This window comes from Catharus ustulatus, chromosome 24, assembly GCF_009819885.2.
Source record: "Catharus ustulatus isolate bCatUst1 chromosome 24, bCatUst1.pri.v2, whole genome shotgun sequence".
In the NCBI taxonomy this organism is placed as follows: domain Eukaryota; kingdom Metazoa; phylum Chordata; class Aves; order Passeriformes; family Turdidae; genus Catharus; species Catharus ustulatus.
This window is the reverse complement of record NC_046244.1, coordinates 3,290,263-3,306,488: the sequence shown is the minus strand read 5'-3', so window position 1 is coordinate 3,306,488 and position 16,226 is coordinate 3,290,263. Positions and strand designations below refer to the sequence as shown.

General features: G+C 40.8%; 1 protein-coding gene across 2 annotated transcripts in view; it reads right to left on the bottom strand.

Annotated features, from left to right (window-relative positions):
* LOC117006881 (PR domain zinc finger protein 2-like) overlaps positions 1–14,772 on the bottom strand; it is a 62,235-nt gene extending 47,463 nt beyond the window's left edge. For both annotated transcript variants that reach the window (XM_033079605.2, XM_033079603.1), the window contains exons 1-4: positions 14,715–14,772; positions 8,102–8,171; positions 605–722; positions 244–347 (exon numbers count right to left, since the gene is read on the bottom strand). In XM_033079605.2, coding sequence (XP_032935496.1) covers positions 244–347; positions 605–722; positions 8,102–8,110 — 231 coding nt within the window. In that variant the 5' untranslated portion in view covers positions 8,111–8,171; positions 14,715–14,772. The remainder of the gene's footprint in view (positions 1–243; positions 348–604; positions 723–8,101; positions 8,172–14,714) is intronic.
* Positions 14,773–16,226: the final 1,454 nt, after the last annotated feature.

Sequence of the window (16,226 nt, the reverse complement as noted above, 5' to 3'; positions counted from 1 at the left end):
GAGATCCACACACTGCATATAAGGAATACAGCAATTTCAAACAATGTCAATGATTTATAAAGCTTTTAATTCAGAATAGTTGTTCCATCCAGGTGCCTATAAATAACCTTTAGTAATGGCAGTAACAGATGGTAATTACCTTACATCAAATTTATTTCTAAAATGTCTGGAAAAAGTAAAAGCTAGATACAAAATATTGACCAGATAACAGGCACATTTTTCTGTTTACAAGCTGTTTCTTACCTCCCACATGTAGACATTGCTCTTAACTTGAGATCTTTTTTTCTTGTCACCAACAAATGGTCCAAACTTCTTGCCTTTCAAAATTGATTTTGTTGCCCAGACACCTGAGGAGACACATATCAGGAGTTAAAACCAATCTAAGTTATTCCAAGCAAATCTTCTACTCAAAATTCATATTCTTAAGATCATTCCATGAGTCTGTCTTGGACTGGAGAGCTGTCCACTCTTTCCAAGAGGAATTATTTCAGACAAATACAACCAGACATCATCTCTACCCAGCACAGGGGGGCAACACAGCAACTCCAATTTCTGAGAGCTGCTATAGAAATCTTGCTTCTCTTTTCCCAGCTGCAGCACTCACCAAGCCGACTCTTGTCCACAGCAGATGGGAAGAGCCTCACATCCTCAGGAAGGCCCCTAAGCACGTGCTCAGGAACATCATCCAAGGTCTCCACAGCTACAGGGGATTCACTTGTGTTCTACAAGTCAAAAAGCCAACCATTATTAACAGGCAAAAACAACTACACAACAGGTGATCAACCCACACCGACTTCAAAACCTTCTGACTTGTAATTAAAGTAAAATTTCCAAACTCACCGCGCTGAGGATAATTTCACATTTATTAGCAATCATTTATTTCCCTTTCTCAAAGAATGACTTCCAGGCATACTCAATCTAATCAGTCTCCAAAATCAATCTAAAGTAGTTTCTTATCTTGCCTTATGTGACAAAGTGCCCTTTGTATGAAAGACTAGAAAGTAACTTCAGGAGAAAACCAAACTCAAAGTTCCAAAAAGTGCATACAGTTAAAAAATCCAAAAAGTTCCTGGCTCTGCTGACTGAAGTGAGCATGTTGCAGTAAATTAACCACTCCAATGCAGACAGAGAACTTGCACTTGGAATACACCATCCACTCTGCACAGCTAGCAGGATGCTCTGCGTGGAATGGGGTAAGACAATGCCCTATTTGCAAACGTGCAGCCAATGGAGGGCCATGCTGCTTTTGGGGTTGAATCATGCTAAAAGCCAGAGTTAAACGTCCTGAGGGTGAGGAGATGTGGCAGAGCTGACAGACAAGTGACACTACTGATACCCTGCCTAAGCTGCTGAGCTGGCACAGCTGTCTGGGGACATCTGAAGTCCAGCACTTCATCCCAGAAAAGCGAGATCCACTCTGGAACAGGGACCTGACACACCCCTTCTTTCAGGGTGGGTGGAGACTCCTCCCTGGAGTGGGGCAGAAATCTTAAAGCCCATCCAGTGCCACCCCTGTGCCACAGGCAGGGACACCTTCCACTGCCCCAGGCTGCTCCAAGCCCCTTCCAACCTGGCCTTGGACATTTCCAGGGATCCAGGGGCAGCCCCAGCTGCTCTGAGCACCCTTACCATGGCCTCCCAAGCCTCCTTCCCTAAAGCCAAGCTAAACCTGCTCTCCATTCCCCTTGTCCTGTCACTACAGTTCTTGGGGATTAAAGTGCATGTCAAGTTTACTGCTCAGCAACAAGAGAATAAAAGGGTTTTAACAGTAATTATTTCAGTATCATAAATGTTACTCACATTTCCTACATCAAGTAACAGCTCAGAGCTTTGGACAGCAGCTTATAATTAATACAAGAAGTTTTAAGGTATTTTTTATATTAAAGTTTGATAGGCAATATAAATCTAATAAATTATTTACTGTCCAGTAAGTGATTAGTTCCATTTTATGGAGCCTGTAAGGTTCAATATTATTCTTATACTATTATCCACAGCATCACTACTCACACTTGTCAGAAAACAACCTGCTCCCTATTACCCACTTACAATTAACAAAACACTATTTCTGATACAAATGACCAGAATTTCAAAGTTACAAGAATGTAAAGTTTCCTAAAAAAATCTGCTCACATTCTGAAAGAAGTGTGCTTGGTGAAAACCAACCCTTTATTGAACCACATGCCCTAAAATAACTCCCTGCCTTCTGATATGGAACTCTAATAGTTCTGCTCAGGAACAAACACTGGTGGTAATGGCAGGAACAACTCTAACATTAAGGATGTTACACTTGAGCTCTGAACCCATTTTTAGAAACAGGTTAAACTGAGAAATTTTTCCAAATAAACTTTAATTTTTTGGAAATTACTCTGGCTTTTACCTGTAACCATAAAGCAGAGAAACAATAGTAGTTTTCACATAGTTAATAAACTACTGAGTAATACTCAGAGTACTTTCCAGTGAGTACTTTTGAAATACACTGAAAGGTTACTGGAAATATATTTTAAAATGCATCTCAATATGCCACCCAATTTCACTTTTTTTCTCTCTAAAGCAAAACAGATAAAACTTCTCATCCCTCACTCCTCAGCACCCAGTTTTTGTCAGGGTGCTGCTACAGCAATCATTCACTACAACTGAAAACCCAACTTGCTGAGTGGAGTTAAAGAACAAGTCTTCTGCCAGTTTTAATTGCAACAACGATGAAAATTGTAAAACTCGAGCCAGAGCAAGGTTATTCTAGTGCTGCCTTCATGAGCCTTAACAGCTGCACAGAGAGCTATTTGTAGGGGAGAAAGACCCCCAGATTGGAAACCATGGAAGGGAGAGAATGCCAGAAATCCCCTCCCATCCAAGAGTGCAGACACCAGGGATACTTATTCATTAGTTAGAATAGCTGAAAAACTATTCAAAGCAGAGTAAAGCTTTATTTTGCTCTTCCAACAACCCAAAAGGAAAAATATTGATGAAAGCAGCCTGATTTTCAGACATCTGTTTGCCTTGAACTGATAGGCAGGAAGCCCTGTCTCAGCTGAAAAAGAAACATGCTCCTCTCAGCATTATCAAAGAAATCTGAACTTCCCAGAACATTACCCCAGGATTTCATCCAGGGAGAAACAAGTCTATTTTCCCAGTGGTTTCTAACAATTTATATACAGAAATAGAAGAGGGTGGCTGACAGCTCTCAGAATGGTGCACTTCCAGTTTCAAGCTAAAAGCAGGATGGTTTTTTGGCTGGGTTTCATTTGGGGGTTTGGTTTCTTTGGAGTGATGCCTGGAAAGGCTGACCTGGAACAGAGACTAGACAGAGCAAAAGGAATAAAAGAGAATAAAATAGGTATTTATTGAAAGGATTCACCTTGGGCAGTGCAAGGACAGGGCTGCACCCAAATCAGATCCAGAATGGATCTCAGTCACGAGTTTTACACTTTTATAAGTTTTGGTTCATCTACATTTTGGGTTTAATTGTCCAACCACAGCCCCAGGTTAGGAAGTCTCAACCCCCTGGCTTGCCCCCTTCCTTCATCTGTTTCTGCTTTTTGGGTACTGGATGTCCTTGATTCTCTAGCTGGGAAGGGACTGCTGTGTCTAACTACTACTAACACCTAACATGAAGTTTCACAATTACACACCAAGTAGCAGAGAATATAAAAATATAAAAGCTAAAACCCAAGGCATCAGGAGAGTGTTGGTTTTGGTTTGGTGTTTGGATGAGCAGTTAAAAATCTCAAATCTCAACCCTGCAAATAAATTTGAACCTATCAAAACAGACTCACCTGATTCAGAAGAGTACAGCACTGTGATAATCTTTGATTTTCCTGGTATATTCCTTAATAGCCACACCTTTTAACTGTAAACATCCCCAAACTGTTCTACCAGTTAAGAAGTGTATTTGTATGGAGTAGTACACAATCAGAACGTTATTGTGCATCTACCTACATAAATCAGAGATTAGCAGGACACCCAGAGAACACAACACTCATCCAGCACTTGTCATATTAATGGATTTCACTAGAAAATTGGATATGGCCTTTACACAACAATACAATTCACACCTCAAATGAATAGCAATATGCAATCAAACTCAAAAAACAGTAAAATAAACAATTTAGTTCAGTCAAATCAGTGCAATCTCTTTTTATTTGCAATTTAGATGTAGCTACTTGAAATGCTTTCCAGATCACAACTTGTCCCTAAGCAATGTCTGTCTACTAAAAAGAAATGCTGTATTTCAATTATTTTTCTACCAAGACTTATAATCACATTTAAATTTATTTTTCTGTTTACAAAATTCACCACTTGATAAGGGCAGTGCACCTCTGCATGTCCTACAGCCAAATTCTGCATTTATCTGAAGCCTTAACATTATTTTTCACTCCTTCCAAGGCTGCAATTTTGAATACACAAACACCTAAAGCTTATTTCACTTCTAAGCTTCTTACTCTGAAGTTCATCAGAAAATTATATTCTAGCATTTAAATCAGCCAGTGTGAAGTGACTTTAGAACAATCCAAAGGACCTTTGAATGCTGAAATGGTGCCTTAACTGAAACAATCTTTTCCTGTTTGCATCAAATCCAGAGCCCAGACACAATGACAGTACCTTTTACCACATTAAGCAACTTTTCACACCACTTTCAATATAATTGTACTCATGAACCAACCACAGATTAGTCTATAATGTTACAAACAGCATTTAAGCAACAAGATATTTACAGGTGGTGAAAGATTAGAGGGAAGAGGAAAGAAACCATCCTGAACAGTGCAATGAATGACAGACAGCCAAGCAGGTTAGTGCCATGTTAGGGTGGAAACAGGATTGGGATAAATGAGAAGAGAAAGGAAAGGAAAGGGAGGAAGGGAGGAAATGCAGAGAAGTTAGAAGAGGCAGTTGAGGAAGGGCAGTTGTGCCAGCTCTGGGCACAGAAAAGCACACAGGTCTCTCCTTGTCCAGGCACCTCACCTGGCTACCCCTCTTTGCCACAGTTACACACAATTTTCATGCTTGAAAATTAAATATGTATTGGAAATATTTGATATGATCATTGAAAAATTCAGAAGGAATGGGGGGAGGAAGTTTCAGCACAAGTGCAGGTGTCCTTTGCTCCTGTAATTCCTCAGCACTTCTCGAGTAGCTGCCATTGCTCTTCACCCAAATTCCTCCTACTCTGTCTCAGTGCAGTCTGAGATAATGCTACCCATCAAACCCCATGTTTGCTTGGGGTTTTTAAAATAAATTATTCAGCTATTCTGATGAACTAATTTACACATTAGAGGAAGATCTCCTTTTAAAAGAGGACACATACTGCCTATCCTGCAATCTTCCAAGAAACCCAAAAACATGAACTCCAACTACAGATGGGGGTTTTTAAATCCTTTTTCTCCTTACAACAAGAAGGCCATATCAAAGAATTTAAGAAAAGGTTTTCACTCACTACTTCAAGATTTTTGTGGGATAAACCACAAAACTAACAGTCTTTTCATATAAACCAAATCAACACAAGCCCAGTTAGTTTCATGGTCACCAAAGTCACACCAAAAGCAGAGACAAGCAGAATGAAAGAAATATGAGAACAAACCACTTGAAAGATGTTTGGCATCAGGCAAAAACATTTCTTATACAGACCTGGCACTACAACTTGTCAACAGTGAATGAAATGACAAGGGCACTGCAAGAAAAAAACACCACAGGGTTGATGCTAAATACACACAATATGAATGGTCAGTGAACAATTAAAAGCTCCACAAGCTTTGGAAACCAAAGGTGAAAGCCAGAAACACCAAGGAGGACACTAAGCTGTTGTAAGAAGTCCCTGAGGGAGGATCATCTCACCCTTTAACTGTAAGATAACACTCATCCCAGCATGGCATAAATGAGATCAGCAGTCCCCATAAGAAAAATGAGGACTTTTGATACAGAACAGAAATCTAACTTAATTCTAGAAACAAATCACAGTTGTTATAGATAGGCAATGTGACTGATGGGCTCAAAGAAACCCAAAGTTTCTTTTCCTTTTTCCACTGTCCTCACTCACATCCACAGATGCTATTATGACTCATCCAAAAATCAAATTTGACTTAAGAGAGGCATGAGTGGATCATCAAAATGGAAAATGAGGGTTAGCTGTTTGATCCAAATGACTTCTAGAAAAAGAGAAGGGGGTTTGTTATCGATAGGTGATGTGATGGATTGGCTCTCATAGTTAATGGATGAATATTGTGTAATGTTAAGAGAAGTTTTATTGATGTGTAGTTATGTTATTGTGATTTATTGTCTAGATACCCTCAGTTCTCCCCACAGTCCCCTTCTCCCCTCAGTACTGCTGCCCCCAGACAGCCCTGGGTGTGAAAGGCTTGTGGAGGGAGGGTGTGCACCTGTGCCCACTGCATGGGATGGAGAAGTTTCTTGCTAGGGGGGCATAGTGTGACAACACCTGTCACATCAAGCTGTAAGAAAGGAATCTCCACTAATAAAGGGCAAAGAAAAATTGAGTGACAGACTTTGGGAGGGGTACAAAAGGCAGAGCAGCCACTTTGTAGATGAGCACATGGCACATGGTCACGCTCCCAGCACTGCCTCTCTCCTTAGTCTGTCCTTTGCTGGATTTGTTAAGGTTTAATAAACCTCTGAAATGTTAAAAGTGAGAGTCTTTTCTCACAGGTGTAGGAACACAACAGACAGGACACCAGGGGACAGGACACACAAGAAGGAAGCAGTCAATGATAACAATTACAGATTAGGATCTACACTTTTCAGAGTTTTAGCAGAATCCAAACCTTATTGGAATGACTAATAAGGATTATTCCTCAAGCAGACAGAGCAATAGGCTGCTGGCTTCATGCCACTGAGTGCATCAAAACAAATCCTTCAGGTGAAAAAATTTCAATTCTCAACAGAAATCTTGAAGTTGCAGTTAACCCTGCTCCCCAAAACAAACTATAAATGCTTTTAAGTGTGCTAATGCAAATGTCATTTCTATTTTATATATATAATTCTATAGACAAATATGATATAATACAAGTATGATTTTTCATAATACACTGATAGAGAGTGTATTTTGCTTTTTATCTTTTTAATATGTACAAATACACTGAAGACTTTTAACTTTAAATCAGAGGAAAAAACCAACAGAAAACATCCCATCAAACCCATTTCATGCTGTAATTACTTATGCATGTATCTCTATGAGTTCACAGAAAACACATTTCAGCAAATGCTAACTGTACTCAGGCCTGCTGCTGATCAAATAAGGATAATAAAAGCACACACAGACACTGGAGTACACAAAGCATTTTATACAACTGTGTACTGTGGTTGTTTCTCACTCATGAAGTTTCTGTTCATGGGTGACTTTTCCAGCAAAGGAGAAATGGCTTTGCTGCAGTGGGATATCCTGTGTCACATTCCCATGCCAAAGTGGCTTGGTAAGATCAGCCACAGAGAGGAGGACTTGTGAGAAAAATCTGAGGCAATATGTACTTTTTCTAGATCTCTAAAAACCACAGTTGTGTGTGACAGACAAACTGATGGACAATTCCTACTTGGATAAACACATGCAGAATAAAATGCTGCACAGTTGGTGCTGACTAAAACACCCTCCAGTCAGGATATTTGTGACTCCACACAGCAGAGTGCTGCTCCACAAAGGAAATGTGATTTCCACTTGGCTCCAGGAGAAACACTTCAGATTTCACAAGTGTGACATTTCCCAATCAATCAATTCATGGCACACTGCTTACTGCATATTTGAAAAAGGAATGTGATTGTAAAAGGACTTTTAAAAATTGAAGTCTTCAATTTTCAAACCATTTTTGTAAGGAACTGAATTATTACATGCAGTTTCAGGAGGAAATAGAATTTTCTGGAGCAGTGTTCTTAGAAGAGGTGCCAGGAGGAGTAACTTAAACACTGCTAAAGGGAACTCACAAAAAACTTGAATCCATGAAATAACAGACATCTCACCACCATACACACTGTACAATAGATAATTATGAAATTTAATGAGGCCAAAGATTTTAAAGAACATTTATAGTGGATGATTTACTTTTCTTATTAATAATTAACTGTTCTAAGCAATTTGATAAAGTCTTACAATTCTACTCACCTGATTCATTTTGAATTCCTGTTGTGTTCTGAAAAGATACAACAAAGAAACTCCTTTGATTACATGCACCCTAAAAAGAAAAACAGACAATTGTAACACATACCTATGTACAAATTTACATTGAACTGAAAGTGCACACAGAGCTGCAGTTTCTCTTCCTAAATTGTCTGTAGAAAAGCAGCATTTTGCTTTAGAAAAAATCCGTTCTAAGTTAGAGTTTTGTTATTACAGCTCAAATGTGTCTGAATAATTTCAACATGGATATCTCCCATGAATCTTTTTCCTACTTTAAATGATGTTATAACAGATGTGCTCAGGTAAGATTGTTCCCTTTGCTTTTTCAAGTAAGTTAGTTTGCTCAAGATTGAGTACTTAAAATAACTTTACAAGTCAGATCTCTTTAGAATTTTATATCAAAGCATTATGGAAGGCTTTACATGGTTTTCAAATTTTAAAAATATATGTATTGAGTCCCTGCTCTTCTATATTGGAAACAGGAAAATAGTTCTTGAATTGAGCTGTACTGAGGTATTTTATTGCACTAATGCATTTTACATTCCTTTTTAATAAAAGCCTGAGATTTCAAAAGGTATCTGACAAAAATACCTAGTTCAAGTAGGCATCAAATTTGGAAACTCCCAACTTGAGGGAAACTTAATCAGAATGATGCCATATCTAAAGGTCAAGATCAACCCACTTCCTTTCTTTGTCAATGTATACAAAACAGCTTTTTGGCAAATTAGAGCAAAAACCTTTTAGTCCCATTGTCATACAGAATTTTCAATAAATTAACATCCCTCATTTTTGACAGTTAACTGGTCCCTCATAATTTAAAGCACTTTATTCAAGCACTGCTATTTCTTCCCTATCTTTAGTTTTCCAACTGCAACAATGATCAAATGAATTTTTTTACTAAGTACTCTGCATAAGTACTAACACTTAATTTAAAATAAGTTCAGGCAAAATCTACTCCAAGTAAATTTCACATAATCCCTCACAGCTTTGCACTGAAAGAATTCTTAATGCTGTGCAAAAGTGACAACACTGCCAAGCATCATTCAAATGTTACCCTGCTTAAGAAATCCATAAAAAAAGGAAAAATGTCCTTGGAAATTATATTTCTGTTTAGCATCTCTTACAGATTTAACTCTTTTGTCCCAGTGTTTCCATACCATGTGAGAGCTGAAACATCTGTATTTCAGCTCCAGCTTTGCAACTGATTCTGAGGGATTTAAAGTTTGCCAGCAAAGGCTAGTTCTGGGATAAGGAGCTGATCTGAACAGCTTGTACACATCCAAAGAAAAGCATTCCTTTTGGAATGCAGTATTACTGACTTCCCAACTTATTTCAGTACTGGAGTCAGTATAAACAGCTGTACTTAAGCTGAGCCCTGAATATAAGGGAAAATCCCAGCAATCTTGCTCATTGTTCATTGTGACAAAACCCATGCAACATCATTTCAGAAATGAAATCATCTGTGTAGCAGGAGAGGTGTCAAAGAATTTCCTAGTATGAAACCAACCTTACTTTTAGTATTAAATGTCTCATTTTTCTATCCTGTTAGAATATTTTTATACAATTACATAAAGTCAAGAAAAGCCAGAACATCTCATGTACCCAGGAGCAGCAGGCTGTGGCTGGCATGAGTTTATGCTGTTATATAAACATGAGTTTATGTTGTCACTGTCTCCACCTGCCCATTTCTACCTTTTCTCCTCCCTTTTACCAAAGATCATCATTCCCTCCATGCCACAGCTCTTCCATGATCACTTCTGATCACAAATCAGGATTTTGAAAAGCAGACAAAATCTATACTAATTCAAAAATACTTTGCTTAGAATTAATTGTTAACAAAGAATTTTTAAAACAAAAATAATGGTATTTTTACAAACTTCAGAAATATTTTATTCAACTCTTATACAACTGGCTGTATCCAAACCTCTCAATGGTATTTCTTAGCAGATGACAACATATCTCAATGAACTGATGTAGTTAAACATTCACACAGCACAGTTTAAGCAGACTCTTAACAGACTGTACTACTCTACATTCTTTCAACTACCAATTACCAGTGGAACCACTTGAGAATAAAACAGAATTAGGTGAGAAATTAAATTTGTAGTAAACCAAAAGCTTTAACAAGTATTTTTAAAGCTATTAATTTAAAATACGCTCTTCATATTAAAATTTTATACCTGCACTTCTGCATTTTTTTCCCCTCTTCCACATTACTTATTTTGTTAATAGTGAAAACTGTGTGGAAAGCAAGATTAACTGCACTGGCAAATAAATAAAATTAATATTGTACAGTCTTGTGTGCAGCCACTAGTTTTCTTTCTACCTAAAATCAAACATTGAAATTAAATGAAATGAAATGAAAATGTGAAATTAATTCTACAACTGCTGCCCAAACATTAGATCCCAGCACAATCAGTGAGTACCAGCAAGGTCTGTACTCTCATCACTGCAGGCAGGAAGAAGCCCTGACTCCAGACACCAATGAATTCCCAGTTTCATGCAGTCAGGCCCTAGGTAGGATCTCCAGAAAAGCCCCAAAGAAAATCATGCTGTTCTGAGGTGTCACCAGGGCAATGTGACATCTATTAAAGGCACAATGATGGCCCCATTAAATCAGTTTTAAAGTCAGCAGTAGCTGACAACTGAAAAATTCACTCAGCAGCCCCATCAAATACAGGTAACAAATATTTTAATCCAAACTTTCCTTCAAACTCAACAGCAACACAACCTGACCTATGCAAAGCCTGGATATTGTTAATAATATTTCCCCCAGTGAACTTCAGCCATTCACTGACAGCCCTAAGAAAAGAAAAGTAAGTGAAGCACACACACCAGCAAGCTGAACTTTCAAAATTAATTCTCAGAAAACATTGCCAAGTCATATTGATTTGAAACCACTACAATTACTGCTTTATCTCATAAGTACAAAAATACTACACACTTACTCAAGACATTAAAGCATCTGGGAAACAAAGAAAAAAAAAAAAGGAGATCTACTGCATCATCTTATCTTAGTTACAGAAAAGTTCCTTTTATAAAGGCTCAGTTTTAGGTAACAAATTATATTTATTCATATAAGAATATACAAGGCATTTGCATTTAAGGAAACATTGTGGTCTGTAAAACAAAATGCTTAAAGCAAAAAGTATTTTGACATGATTTCTGAATCTATGCTTTAGAATTTTAAATATTCCCTTAGAAAATCTATGACTTGTTAGGAATAAAGTCAGCAAACAAAAGCAAGTAATTTTATTCAAAACCAGCACTGCAGATCATCCCTTTTCAACTCAGTCAGATGGAAACAGACTACTAAGCATCCCTAGGTTTTACTAAGTAGACTATTTTCGATTTTATAAGCCATATTTATAATTTCTGTATGTGGGGTTTTTTTAAATCCCAGAATCAAAAAGCATTTTGAAAGAGAATGCTGCTTCCAATTCAGAGAAAGGAAAAACCAGGCATGAGAGTATCAATCCTATTTTGGAAGCTGAAAATGGGACATGCATTACATCACTGCTCCAGTAAAAACCTGTTCATTAGAGAACCAGGAACAACTTGAAAGTCTCCATGGCCTGTTTTCCTAATGACCAGGCTCCAGGCTGGGATCTGCACAGCTCTTGGCTTTGTTTCACTTTCTAGCTGCAGCACAGGACCATTTTTTAAACACCAGGACATCTACATGGTTTCAATTCAATACTGAAATATCCTCATCCACTAATTTTTCGTGCATTAGGCGAAATAAAGTTTGCTAATTTAAAAACATAAAGTTCATGTTAACTCTAAAATACACATGTGATAGGGCATCCTGTTTCTATTGACAGGCACTTAATTGCAAAGATATCTTCAGTTACTCAAGGCTGCCTGAATAAAAACAGAGAAAAAATGGGCAGACTGTAATTTTCTGAACACTAAAATCTCTTACCCATTGTCCAGTAAGAAAAAAGAGTTTGCTTACTGCCACGTAATCAAAGAAACTGTTACACCTCAGAAGGTTTATTCAGGTAACCAAGATAATGAGCCAAGAAATCACCAACACAACACAAACCCCGGGTTTATTAATTAAACAGCAACTAGTCAAGAGAAGTCAACAGAAAATAAGAAGTCTCTAAGTGCAAATATGCAGAAATACCACTCCAGTCTTCAGATATGAGTGCACTCTAATTTGACCCAAAAACGCAGTAAAATCCAATGAAAATTTTCTCAGGTAAGTACAGTGCTGATTTATTACTATGTGAAAAAGCTGATTTCAGTCATTTCACAACACAGGACTCATCCTCTCACTTTTGACTACAGCATGTTTTATAGAGGTGGAGAAGAAATACTTTTTCAGCTTATTCTCAGTGGAGAAATAACACATTGGTAAAAGAAATTATGTCATTTGGGCAGTCAAGTATCAGGATCATATCTGCCCTTTCCATGAGAACAAGTTCAACAGCAATGATATTACAGTACTTTAAACAGGTTTGCCAAGGCAGGAATGCATTACTGGTCATCCCTAAACCTCTCTGAATTTCTGTTTCCAACAGAGAGACACCCAATAGGCAGCATCTCCCTTTTATACACTTTATATTATTTGTTTATCCCTAAAGATCAAGGCTTTTGTGTGTAACAGTGATGGACTTCCAGACTCATTTCAGTTCTTACAGAAAAAGACTTTCTGCTTTACTGCTCTTCCATTCCCAAGCAAATTTTCAATAGTAAAAAATGGATGTGTTATACAAATGCACAGAAGTGCTTGAACATTATTTACCTTCCTTCCATGCTGAGCTATAGAAAGCCATTCCTAGGATTCCCATAAAACAGGCACCAGCTCAGGAATCTCCAAACACCACACTTATCATGGCATTTCTAATAAAGATACTGTATCCAAAGTGATTATTTGCCCTTTAATTAACATAACTAGGGTTTCACTGTAAGTGCCACTTATTTTTATGGTCTATGCTATGGACTGTGGAGGCACTGCTGTCCCAGCAAATCCTGAGAGCCATATCCTTGAGAACCAACAGGTCCCTCCACATGGTTCTCACTGCTGTCTCTGCAAGCCCAAAAGTTCTTTTATTTCTTAAAAGTCACTCCCTAGTGGATCAGTGATGCAGATCTCCATCTGAAATGTGCCAATGCTCTCACTCAATCACCATTATGCTTTTCTGCAGTTGGAGGAACTGGAAATCCCTACCTCAAGGAAAGCCCTGAATTCTTATCATACCCATTGTTTTTATTGAAATGTTTTAAGTGTCACAAGATAACAACATAGAATCATGGAATGGCTTTAAGAGACCTTGAAGCTCATCCTATCCCCTGCCACAGGCAGGGACACCTTCCACCATCCCAGGCTGCTCCAAGCCCTGTCCAGCCTGGCCTTGGACACTTCCAGGGATGGGACAGCCACAGCTGCTCTGGGCATCTGTGCCACAGCCTCACCACCCTCATGGGGAACAGCTTCTTCCATGTATCCAACCTAAACTTCTCCTCTTTCAGTTTGAAACCACTACTTCTTGTAATCACTACAGTTCCTGGTGAGGAACATAATAATTACATGCTGTACATCTCCAGTTACCCTAATGCATTTAGTATATTTGAATAAGGTGGAAAAGACTTTGCATCCAAATAATATGCCCAGAGTCCAGAGCACAGACTGGGAACAGTAAACTGGGGCAGCATAAGAAGCACAAGCAGCCCTGCTGTTCTCTACAGCTGTACTGCTGCTCATTCAAATGTGAAATAAGAAAAATAGTTCTCTTGCCACTGAATGATCATTTAGCAAGTGCAGCCACAGCACCTTCTCTTCCTTCCTCAACAGCTGAAAACAACTTCAAGTTTTCTTTACTGCTTCAGAATGGAAATTTTGCAGCTTCATATGAATTTGAAACCACTGGAAACTTCACTGAATACTTCAGCTACCTGTCCATGAGATGGTTATCAGCAATGCTCTGCAGGCTGCTCTGCCTTCAAATAAAAAATCCACTTAAGATACATTTCTTGAGCTGTTCTACATGTCTTACACAAATATTTTTCATCTCAGCTCAAACATTTTTTCCCCCATGGTACCACTGTACCAGCATGAATTATTCTTTTACTTAGAATAATAATTCACAGATGGTCATTTGCAATGAGGGACCAATTCTGGAGTTAATTTCTTCAAGCCCTGCTCACTCAGCTTGGCAGAGCGTGACCTGCAGGAGCCTCGGGGCCTGCGAAGTGCCAGAACTTCTGCACACACTTTGAAAGAGCAGAGTTCTCTCAGTATCGGGCTGGCAGCGGCGGGAGCCAGCCGACACTTCCGAGGCAGCATTTTCAAGATAAATAAAATTGAAAAAGCCGCCCAGGGGACGGAGCATCTTCCTCCAAGCGGCCTCCCTCGCCATCTCCCGCCGTCGCTTCCCCTCCCCGAGGCGCTCCCGCGTCCCGGCGGGCACAGGTCCCGCACCTGCCGCCGCTGCCCTCCCGCCCCCGGCCGCCGCCTCCCCGCGCACCCCGGGGCGGCTCCGCATCCGCAGCAGCCTCCGGGGGTCCCCGTCCCCGCTCCGCCGGCTCTGCCCCGCGCCCGCCCGGCCCGGCCCGGTGCGCCCGGCGGGTCCCGCCGCCCCCCGCTCACCCGGGCCCCGCTGGCGGCGGAGCGGCCTCAGCGCCGGCACCGTCCGGGCGCCATCTTGTCTCCAGCCTCGGAAGTGACGTTGGGGGGAGGCCGCGGGAGGGCCCGCGCGGGACCCCCGGAGCCCCTTCCTGCCCTTCCTTCATCGTCCTCATCTGCCTCATCCCCAGAGCCCCTTCCTGCCCTTCCTTCATCGTCCTCATCGTCCTCATCCCCAGAGCCCCCAGAGCCCCTTCCTGCCCTTCCTTCATCGTCCTCATCGTCCTCATCCCCAGAGCCCCTTCCTGCCCTTCCTTCATCGTCCTCATCGTGCTCACCCCCGGAGCCGCTTCCTGCCCTTTCTTCATCATCCTCATCGTCCTCATCCCCAGAGCCCCTTCCTGCCCTTCCTTCATCGTCCTCATCCCCAGAGCCCCTTCCTGCCCTTCCTTCATCGTCCTCATCGTGCTCATCCCCAGAGCCCCCAGAGCCCCTTCCTGCCCTTCCTTCATCGTCCTCACCCCCCTCATCCCTAGAGCCCCCGGAGCCCCTTCCTGCCCTTCCTTCATCATCCTCATCGTCCTCACCCCCAGAGCCCCTTCCTGCCCTTCCTTCATCGACCTCATCGTCCTCATCCCCAGAGCCCCTTCCTGCCCTTCCTTCATCGTCCTCATCCTCCTCATCCCCAACAGCTCATTCCTGCCGTTCGTCATCCTTAAACCCCTCATTGTTCTCATCCCCAACAGGCCATTCCTGCCCTTCATCGTCCTTATTCCCAGAGCCCTTTCCTGCCCTTCATTGTCCTCATCCCCCTTATCAGCTCCATTCCCCTCATCCTCAACAGCCGTTTCCTGGCCTTCATCATCCTCATCCCCAACAGCATCTTCCTCCCCTTCATTGCCTTGCAGCCCTTCATCACCTTCATCCCTAACAGCCCCTTTTGCCTTCATGCTCTACATTGCCTTCATGCCCGACATCCACCCTTCATCACCTTCATTCCATTTGTTCCCTTCATCACCTTCATTCCATTCATTCCCTTTACCCCTTCCTTCCCTTCATCACCTTCATTCCCATTCCCCTTTCATTCCATCATTGCCTTCATCCCCAACACCGCCTTCTTCCCATTAATGCCCTTCATCTCTTTTCACCCCCTCCATTCTTTGAGCCCCCCTCAGATCACCTCACATGCCCCAGCCACCTCCATCCACCACCCCCTGCCAGACAATCAACAGGTTCTCCAAGCTCTCTTTCCCATTGCTTTCGGGTTTTTTTAATGTCTTTTTCATCTTTTTGTAGTCAAGTAGCTCCATAGGTTTCTCACCTGTGACTGAAAACAATAAAAAAGCCAACGAGTTAGCTGAGGGGAAATTATCTGGGTTGCTGAGGTGGTGTGGGGTCTGACCCTCACTGCCCTGAGGAACCCAGGCTTGGCACCTGTTTTTACTGCACATAAATTGTATTGTTCCATCTAAACCAAGTTTTTCTCACTGCAATTTCTGAGCAAGTACCTGACAGGGAAAAATCTTCCATAATCAC